At 34.4% G+C, this 11,215-nt stretch overlaps 1 protein-coding gene across 1 annotated transcript; it reads right to left on the bottom strand.

Moving 5' to 3' along the window:
• Positions 1-161: 161 nt before the first annotated feature.
• Positions 162-8,782, bottom strand: LOC108734359 (myrosinase 1). Its single transcript, XM_018465893.2, has 6 exons — positions 8,576-8,782; positions 3,373-3,945; positions 1,965-2,059; positions 1,281-1,718; positions 423-526; positions 162-357 (listed from the first exon to the last, which is right to left on the bottom strand). Exons 1-6 carry the CDS (start codon positions 8,709-8,711, stop codon positions 228-230), a joined length of 1,476 nt encoding a protein of 491 aa, XP_018321395.1. The 5' UTR covers positions 8,712-8,782; the 3' UTR covers positions 162-227.
• Between the last annotated feature and the right edge of the window lie 2,433 nt (positions 8,783-11,215).

The following is an 11,215-nucleotide window of genomic DNA, read 5'->3' as shown; positions in this document are numbered from 1 at the left end:
GATGTAATTTTATTAACAAATCTGATAAGCATGATCCTTTCTTTTATTAGATTTCTATTTTTGTTAATAGAATAAAATTAAAAGAATAATTTACTTATTAAAAATTGATTGATATTGAACTGTAAATTAAAAACAGTTTGGTTTAAGAAAAGAAAAGTAAGTATATTTAACCATTTTAATTAATCCTTTTACAGAAATAGTTGAATGCATTGGTTTCTTATTTATTTTTAACAATCAATAGTATCTGAAGGTACAACCCTGTATTTCGTGAGTAAACGGAAAAATTCTGCAGATGCCTTCGGAGTACGTGTTCTATTTGGATCATTAAAATCAACATTAAATAGTCCAAACTTTTGCCTAAAACATAAATATAATATAAATAGGTTCAGATATTAATTTTTAATAAAAATGTATAAACCTACAAGTAGCCATAAAGCCATTCATAATCATCCATAAAACTCCAGTAAGTATAACCAAACACATTAACCCCTTCTTCTTTTGCTTTAAGAACTTCTATTAAATGCCGCTAAAACACAAACAAGAATTGATTTTCATTTTTCATAAATTCGTATAGATACATAATACGTATGATTAATATGATCCATATACATGTACCTTTACACAGTAATAAAGGAAATCAGTTTAGAAGTGTTTGAAATGTGGGGTTACAATGCGAATGATGAGGATAGAGAAGGTTAGAAATGAAGTGGCATTAGAAAGAGTAGGAGAACAGGGGGCGCTATGGAAGTAGATACATAGGACACTTTTTCGGGCATCAAGGGTTAGTTAGAGACATGTCGGAAGCAGAAACAGGAGTTAAGAGGGGTAGAGGTAGACCTAGATTAGGTTACTGTTCGCAAATAGTTAAGAATAGGGGATGTTCTAGTTTTAGGGAAATGCGAAGATTAACTCAGGATAGGAAAAAGTGGATGTGAGTGTCCAGCCGGTCTTAGGACTGACGAACATGATGATGATGATGATGATGATGATGACTTAAGTCCACTACGAAAATATGTTTGAGGTCTCTCTAAGTGTAGTTGGAGCATTTTCAGAAGTAATAAGTATTTTGTTTCAAGTCAATTGTCAAATATACTAAAAACGTTAATTTATTAAGGATTTCTTAATGATTTTCATTGAAGCTTCCCTTAGCACCAGAGATTTCCAAAAAAAGAAGATTTTGTCGTTAGATACCACTATTGTTTTTTTTTATGACAATTCATCATCTCCAAATTAGGTAAAACTTTTGCTGCTAATGAGAAATTCGTTTACAAAAATTTTACCTGAATATAATTAATTCGTCTTGGATCGGAAAGTTGACCACTGTCCGGGTACCCGTTTTCGGTGATAATAATGGGCACGCCCTTGTACAATTTGTGTATATACCGAAGCACATCACCCATTCCTTGAGGATAAATTGGAAACCAATTGTGTTCAGTTTCTTCGACACCAGGAATTGTTGTTGCAACAACTCCAACATCTTGATCAAATGAAGGAGGATTGTAGGGAGTTACAAGATCATCTTGAATTACTTGGGCCAAATAATAGTTAAAACCAAAAAAATCGTATGAACCCCTAATAAGTTTAATTTCTTCTTTGGTAAATGGAGGTAGGCGGGACTCCGAAAAATTCTCAGCCTTGCTGACATATTCAATTCTGTCTGACATACGTTTTGGATAGTTTCCTTCTTTAGAAAAGATGGGGTGCATCCACCAACCGAACTACAAGAAAAAACAAGTAATACGTTAATCTCAGAAAATATTGAATTGTTTAATAGTTGTAGGTATTCATAATTAGAAAATAAATTGGACATATGAAAGAACAAAATATCTTTACAATTTGTGAATTTTGCTGTTGAAGTTGAACAAAGTTTTCAGGCAACTTTCAGGGTTACAAATGTTATAAATCGTCCAAAAATTGTTTTTTTTTTAATCTTTTAAAGATAGGAAAAAGTTTTGTCTAATTACCAAAAAATCGTTTGCTCTAGCAACTGCCTCCTTATCTTTCTCCGAATTAGTTTTTGGCATGAACCAAGCTATATTTACTGTTATACCCACTTTTCCTAAAATGTACATGAAATTGGTACAAAGTTTTCAGCCGCTGCAACACTACTTTTATATTTGCAAAATCATGGGACCGCGCCGACCTTTTGTAAACAAAAAACGACAAAATGATGATATTAATCAATCATTCGCAAAAGATTTCCCCTTAACTCACGAAAAACAAACCTTGATTTAGATTGTGCAACAATACAAAATGTGTTACTTATTGATATTCAACTGTGATGAACAGTATGATTGATTTATTGTCATCATTCGCACATTCCCTCTTTCCCATTCTAAGCCTAGATATAGGCAAAATGGTTTACTAAAAGTATTTAAATACAAAATGCAAATACTTTTATGATTTGCTATTTCAAATGTAAAATGCGAAATTGTTTTCTTTTTGTATTTTAAATGCAAAATACAGAATACGTATTTGCAAAATACCTGTGGAATATTTTGAAAATATGCCTGATTGGAAAGTATTTTAAATAAAATACAAAATGCTTATCTCAAAAAAATATTTAAATGTAAAATAGAAATAGGTACTTTTTATTTATTCTGTATTTGCATTTAAAATGTAAGCATTTCAAATAAATCCTATCTTCACCTCAGACAAATTTTGCATTTCCCTGAAAGTAGTAGTTACATCCTATATCCCTAACAAGTTATAAACAGTAATATAATCTAATTCTTCCTTTGTTTCACTTTACTCCTTCTCCTGCTTTTAATGTGGATTTAACTAGCCCTTTGTCTCATTATTATCACCATAAGGTCGTCAGTCCTGAGACTGGTTAGACACGCACCTCTACCCCTTCCTATCCTGTGCCAATCTTCACATTTTCCTAGAACTAGAACAACGCACATCCTTAACTATTTGCGAACAGTAATCTAATACAGATCCTCGTGATCTCTGTCACCCTGAGTACTGAAAGAGCTGCTGCCCTCTTTCAGGTATTTGTCTTAGTCTGCTTTCTCTCTAAGAACCCCCCATTATGGTTGAACCTATGGCCCGACTTCCTAAATCATCTAAACTCTCAAGCCGATTCACCCAGTCTATTTTGTACCAGAGCTTCATCGCAAGGTTCAAGTCCCTTTGTCCTAGTAGACATATTTTTTTTTTCGTTATTGACTTTTATAGTGCTCATTGATCTCTCTACTCTTTTTAATACCTACTCATTCCTAACCATTTCGTTCCCTCTAACTAATTACATATATTTGATTATTGTCTGTCACTGGCTATCATTAATCGCCTTGCAGCCCTCCTGATGCTCTGCACCTGTGTACAGGGACTTGGAACCCACGGTCGACGCAGTCCTGCTTAGGTACTTACCTTCTTGTTCTTTTCTAAATTCTCTTTCGTAAAGTCGGAATATTTTGCCGTGACTTAAAAGCAAAGTTTTACCGCACAAATAGGAGCCTACTCCTGATGATAAAATAGCTGGAGCGACAACGCCATTATAACCATACAAACAATAAGATAGAGGTTCATTAAAAGTGATCCACCATTTAACTCTATCTCCAAAATGCTGGAAAAGGATTCTAGAATAATCTTCTACATACTGTGTTACTTTGAGATTTGCTAATCCTCCTAAATCTTGTAATGGTTGTGGCAAGTCCCAGTGGAAAATCGTTACCAATGGTTTTATACCGTTTTTCAAAAGTTCGTTTATTAAATCGTTGTAATATCGAATTCCGTCGGGATTTATAACGTTTGAAAATCCGGACGGCAAAATCCGCGACCATGATATTGAAAATCGGTAATGGTCAACACCCAAATATTTCAGTTGTTGAACATCTTCTTTCCATTTGTGGTACGAGTCACAGGCAATATCACCATTGGAACCGTCGTAAGAATAATTACGGCGGGTATGCGTTAAATGATCCCAAATGTTTTCTCCTTTACCTTTAAACAGTTGCATTTTAATAAACGTATTTGGGTAGTTCTACAAACGAAGGAATTTTAGACGGCACAGCTTATTTCGTATATTAATAATTAAAAAAATTAGTTTTTTCCAATTGAAAATTGTAAACTATAACTGTGTCTAGTACGAACCTCAAAATAACACTGCTTCACCTTATTTTTATTGCAAAAAAATTACATTCAAAATGTAAAATTCTGTCTCCTGGCATGTCACTTCGGGAAAGTGAAATCTACTAAACTGAATAAGTATTGTTTCCGAGTATGTAAAAACAATTTTACACTGCAGTAGTGATTTTCGTATTTGTATTATTTCACTGTGTAAGTATAATCATTAATTTTTCTTATATTTTATTCAAAAGATATTCTATTAAATTTTGNTAATAAAATATTAGACTTTATTTACGTGTAGCCGCTTGTCCATTCAAAGTTATCCATCAGGCTCCAATAAGTGTAACCAATTACTTTGCATCCTTCTTGGATTGCTTTGAGAATTTCTATCAAGTGTTTCTAAGATAAAAAAAAAATGGAAGCTTCAGAAGCTACAATAAACAACAAGCTATGAGATTATTAACCAACAAATAAATCGTTAATAGTCATAATTTCTAGTTTTTTCAATAATCAGTTCATCAAATGATCAGTTAATCAAACAATCGATTAATCTAGTAATCGATTAATTGCAAATAACTAATAATGATTATTCCGAGGTATACTGACGTCTCTGAGATCTTGTCGGAGCTGTCTGCGACGCGCTGATGAGATCCAAAAAGATCGAAATCGCGATTCGCGTCTGGCAGTTTCGACAGAATACAGACCAGTTTGAATTATTTTATTCGATTATGGTAATAGATAGATATCCATATATTTAAATGGATCTTGTTGGAGCATACGTAATCCTAAAATGTAGCATCGTACTACAGATGGCGTTTACCGCGCCATTTGTGGTATTTTCTATTAGATATAACACAAATATTCGATTTTTAAATTCTTACCTGTATATAATTAGTTCGTCTTGAATCGCAAACTTTACTGTCTTGACTTGGGTACCCATTTTCCGTAATTATAACGGGAGGATTATCATATTTATTTTTGATATATTTCAGTAGAAATCTAATGCCTTTTGGATAAACTTGAAGCCAATCAGCGCCGCTCTGCTCGGCCCCGGGAATATTTTCAATTTCAACTCCCAAGTCCTGTTGAAATGACGGTGGATTGTAGGGACGTACTTTATTTGCCAGAACCAGTTTACTTGTATAATAATTCAAACCTAAAAAGTCGAAAGAACCCCTGATTAATTCTATTTCTTCTGCAGTGAGTGCAGGCAATCTGGATTCGGAAAAGTTTTCGGCTTTACTAACGTAACCTATTCTGTCTATCATCACTTTAGGGTAGTTTCCTTCTTTAGAGAAAATTGGATTCATCCACCAACCAAACTGAAAATATCTTTTTAAATTATTTATATCATTTTTGATAGTATACAACAGTAGTTAATCTATATAAATATAAATAATTAAATTAACTTACCATTATTTCCATAGCCTGATTTGTTGCTTCAATGTCGGCTTTAGATGATGTTTTCGGTTGTAACCATAATGTGTTTATTGTAATACCCACTTTTCCTGAAAAATCAATCAGTTGCATTTTCCATTTTTTTTTGCCTACATACCCGAGTAAAAATAGAGAGAATTAGGGAAAAGAGACAATTTTTAGATACGTAAAGATTTAAAACAATCTCTGCAATTTTCGAGCGAAAATATATGTCAAAATGTTTAATAATATGTATTGATCTTCTTCGATCTGCCTCAAAACACGGACTTCTGTCTAAGATCGCTCTAGATCACCCTATGTTCTCTCTAGTAACTATATTTTGTGCTTGACATATTGATATTAAGTAATATAGGTAGATACCTCCTTGCTCCTTTTTAAATTCTCTTTCGTACATTCTAAATATTTTACCATGTGCCACCAGTATGGTCTTTCCACATAAGTAGGTTCCTATTCCATCTGATAAGACAGCAGGAGCAAAATACCCATTGTATCCGTATTGACAATATGTTATTGGTTCGTTGATTGTAATCCACCATTTGACTCTGTCTCCGAAATATTTAAAAAGAATTCTTGAATAGTCTTCTGCGTATTCTGCGAATTCTAGATTGGCCAATCCGCCCAAATCTTGTAATGGCTGAGGAGTGTCGAAGTGGAAAATGGTGACCAATGGCTCTATTCCATATTTTATAAGTTCGTCTATTAGATTGTTATAATATTGAATTCCGTCTGGATTTATTTCGTTTGTGAAGCCCGTTGGTAAAATCCTTGACCATGATATAGAAAATCGGTAATGGTTGACGCCCAATCGTTTTAGAATTTTTACATCTTCTTTCCATTTATGGTATGAATCGCAAGCAACGTCTCCATTTGAACGATCCGTCGTAAAATTGGGACGAGAGTGAGTTATATTGTCCCAAATGTTTTGGCCCTTACCTATCATTCAATCATAGTAAAATTTAGTAAAGTAATGACGTTAATAGCACTTTTAAAACTAAACTTAATATTTTGCAGGAATGGTAGGCATATACGATAACGAATTCATTGTAATGAGAGTACATAATGCTAATAAACAAAAAATGAGGAATATGCCTACATGCGTTTATATTTTGCAAATAAATTAATATTTAGATTCCTGGAAGACTTTGGCAGCCAATGCGGTGGACGATGACTGAGATTGTAAAATGTTTATGTTAAAACATAATACTAGGATTAACGGTAACAGGAATGGAATCAAAGGTCTAGGAATTTTCGTGAAGTTTTCGCGACTTAGATGTGTAGATTAAACAGTAGCGGTGACTGTGCGTACCCTGTCTGACTCCCTTCCTAATATTTACTTCTCTACGTTGCAGCTCCAACTCTATAACTGCTTGTTGCTCTTTATACAAACCAAGTATCACTCTTCCATCTTTGCAACTCATCCCCACATTTTTAAGTATATTCAACATATTGTCTCATTTAACATTGTCAAAAGCATCTTCTGAATGTACAAACCCTATGTACGCACTCTTTCCTTTTTCTATCGCTTTCTCTGTTGTTGCCCGTAAATCTAGAACGGCCTCCCACGTTCTTCTATTTCTTCTAAACCCAAATTGAACTTCCCCTAATAGTTCTTTCGCCTTTTTTTCCATCCTCCTCTGTACTATTCTAGTTAAAATTTTTAACGCATGGGAAGTTAAGCTAATTGTACTAAATGTCTCGCACCTATCCGCGCCTCTCTTTTTAGGTATGGTTACTACAACGTTCCGTTTATAATCCTCTGGGTCTTTCCCCGTGTCCTAAAAGTTCTTTCGCCCTTTTTTCCATTCTCCTCTGTACAATTCTAGTTAAAATTTTTGACGCATGGGAAGTTAAGCTAATTGTACTAAATGTCTCGCACCTATCCGCGCCTCTTTTTTTTTAGGTATGGTTACTACCATGTTCCATTTATAATCCTCTGAGACTTCCTTCGCCTCGTAAATGTGACTAACTAAACATACGATCTCTAACCTCTTATCCTGCATGTTTTAGATTTTCCCCCTGTATCCGATCTATACCTGGCGCCTTATTATTCTGTAAGTTTTTGAATGCTACATCGAACTCTTCTCTCATTATGGAATAACCTAGCTCATTTATTTCCACACTATCTTCCTTCTCTAATATATCTCCTAACTCGTGACCTGCGTATAGGTTCTCTAAATATTGTTTCCACCTATTTGCCTTTTCCTCATTTTCTATCAAAATNTCGTCAATTATATTGTTATAATATTGAATTCCGTCTCGATTTATTTCGTTTGTGAAGCCCGTTGGTAAAATCCTTGACCATGATATAGAAAATCGGTAATGGTTGACGCCCAATCCTTTTAGAATTTTTACATCTTCTTTCCATTTATGGTATGAATCGCAAGCAACATCTCCATTTGAATGATCCGTCGTAAAATTGGGACGAGCGTGAGTTATATTATCCCAAATGTTTTGCCCCTTACCTATCATTCAATCATAGAAAAATTTAATAAAGTAATGACGTTAATAGCACTTTTTAAACATCTGAATATTTTGCAGGAATGGTAGGCATATACGATAACGAATTAATTGCAATGAGGTTACGTAATGCTAATAAACAAAAAATGAGGAATATGCCTACATGCGTTTATATTTTGCAAATAAATTAATATTTAGATTCCTGGAAGACTTTGGCAGCCAATGAGGTTTATGATGACTGAGATTGTANTTAAATTTTTAAAATGTCCTAAAAAAAACTACTTGCGGAAAATGATATATAAAAAAAATGTGATTCCGTTATTCACCTTATTTGCTTCCTTCGTGCGTAGAATTACTCATTTATCAAATACAATCGAAATTCAGTAACTCGAACTCGAAAAAGTGTCCTTCTATATCGAGATGAAAAGAAATTTTTTTATAATTCGGAAACAGGGATAAACGGTAGCTTATGTTCTTTTATCTACCCCTAAGAATATATGTAGAAAATTTCATGTTGATGAATTGAGTATTTAAGGTGTAAAATGGTAATAAACAAACTTACATTCGCATATATAATACCTACTAAATTGTTTACTTAATTTTTTCTTACCATTCACATTCCACGCTCCTTCACTTTGATAGGACGAGATAGCAACCCCTAGTGAGAAATTATTTGGGATTTCGTACAGTTTTCCATTGACGAAAACTGTGCCAAGTATGAACGTCAATACAAACTCTGGAACCATTCTACTGTATTAGTGGCAATGGGGTCCTTTTTTCCTTTAAATGGAGTGCTTTCTTATCAGTACAAGGAAATTTCAAGATTCCACACTATAAAAGAATTTCAGAATTTCATACTTCACTTCATGGAATTCAAGATCGAATTATCTTTTGCGATTAGGTGGCATAGACATTCTTCGAGTTTTTCATGCGTTAATTGTTTTGTTTTAGAATATCAATTACTTGATAATAAATGTGAACAAATCGTCTTATATTGTTGTATAGATTGCACAAATAGTCTAGAGTCAACAAGGAATCGACTTGATCATCCGTACCTAAGCGCTAACACTTTTTTTTGGCATCACCTAAAACGTAGGGGTATATGATTCGAAGATTAATTTTTTATTTTGTTACAGTTTGTTTTGGTATTCGTTGTCAATATCATTTCCTGAAAGAGAATCAACAGAAGCGAGTTTTGAGCCTATTGAGATTACGATGGTAAGCTTTTGTTTTTTATTTTAAATTGCCCATTTCCTTAGTTACGGAAAATTGAATCATTCGCCATCTACTGATATTTGTTACTAACTCTCGTATTTTGAAATGTTTGACAACGATCATTAGTATCAAATTTCTATTTTTTGCTGTTTCAATTTAGGTAGTACTTTTCGAATTAAATGTAGTTAACAACATTTTCCGTCCAAAACATTTTTTAAAGTTTTAGTCATAACGTAGCGCCGAACAGTAATTCGAAAGCTCTCGGTAATAAAGCTCGTCGATGCGTCAGCCGTTAGCGCCTTTTACGATTAACGCCCACACGTCAGTTCGTTGGTAGGCAGCAATAAGATCCAACGTTTGCGCGGACGGTTAGGTGGAAATTTCCGTGTTTATGTGGAAACTAAACAGTTTTGTTTTAAGTATAAATATTTTGAAAAGTGTGTGTATTTATGATATTAATCAAATCTGGAGCGATGGTATCATACAGGATAATGTGATTTTATAAGTTATAGTCCATCCAACAATTTAATTAGGTATGTTTTGCATTTTATTAGTAAAATAGGTGATTTTCCAAATATTTCTATCGCATGTAGGTTTTTGCATTTGCATGGATTATTGCTTCAGTAAACTAGTACATATTGAACAATTTTCGGTTTTATAAGTTAATATTAAGCGTTTTTTCGTGGTTTTAGTAAAACTATGATTTTTAGCCTTCACAAGTACTGTAGGCAAAATTTACTCTACAAATCGTTTTCAAATATCGATAAGTACTTTGTGTAAAAATTTTAGTTTTATATTGTTAATAGTTTTCGTTAAATATGTCTTTATTTTTAACTGCTCACCGCACATTCAAGCAAGAAACTAGATACATATACTTGGCTTAGGCAAGAGGCAGGCAAGTAGTAATACGGTATGCGAGATGCTGGCTGTAGTACACCCGCTGCACACGGAGGGCGCCTTAACTGTGCAAATAGCGGGGTATGCAGCTGGGAAGCTGCCGGTGGCCCGGCCTATATTACTAGCCTACGATTAATACTTCGTTCTTCCTGTATAGTTAACACGTCGCTTTCTCGTACTCTCAATACATCTCGACATGTTCCGGCATGACGCGGTGTACTGAAATACGGGATATCGGCGTTTAACTTACAGGCAGCGCGTAGGCTTAATAGTGGGTGGATGTTTTGCACTTTTTGGAAATGATTTTTTTATACTGACACTAAAACACTGTTTTGACTGTATAATTTATATAATTGCTATCGAAACTTAATCTGTTTATTGAATTTAGCAANAGAGCAGCATCTAACGGATCAACATTTAATTGGCTGGAGTCAAACTTATTTCATATAAAATGGTTTGCTGATTAGCTAGAGAGCTAATATCATATAAAATATTACACACCAACCGAAGAAAGTTTACGGCATGTCACTTTGGGCCGTTTGGCTTGCGAAGATGGTTTTCACAAAGACGTCCCTATATCTCTAATAGATACGGCAATAATAAATTTAATAAATTCGTACAATGGAAAACAAAGAAACTGTAGATAATATTAATAAAAACCAAGGAAATTTTTCCGATTGGTCCTACCGTTTGCCACTTACAGCTCGCAAAACGTCAAACTTAGGAGCTGTGCGCTCGCGAACATTGCCGCGGTTAAAAATCCATAGCACCGCAGGTGTACGTCCGATCCGTGCCAAACAGGGCTCGTTCGAAGCCCAATGAATGCGGCAAGTTTTCGACGGAAGCAATTTTAAATTTTGCCACTTCTGGTCCGCACTAGAGCCGACCCAATTCGTGCAATTTGCTTTTTGTTCGTTTTAGTGTTTTCCTGAGGCCACAGGATGGTCCCTATTTCCGGACTGAGTGGTCCGATCTCTATGGGAGTGTTATCAAAATTTTCTAGAGATACGGTGCTCTGCGCCAAGAGTAAAAGCGCCCACCTACGAGGTTCCGCTTCGGATTTATGGTTGTTCGAAGTTTTGGCCAAGTGTTATTTTTGAAATCGAGAGTTAAATGTTTAGGAGGACATATCTGGCGA

Source organism: Agrilus planipennis, unplaced genomic scaffold (genome assembly GCF_000699045.2).
Source record: "Agrilus planipennis isolate EAB-ADULT unplaced genomic scaffold, Apla_2.0 scaffold83, whole genome shotgun sequence".
Classification (NCBI taxonomy): Eukaryota; Metazoa; Arthropoda; class Insecta; order Coleoptera; family Buprestidae; genus Agrilus; species Agrilus planipennis.
The sequence above is the reverse complement of the archived record's forward strand: the minus strand, read 5'-3'. Positions and strand labels throughout refer to the sequence as shown.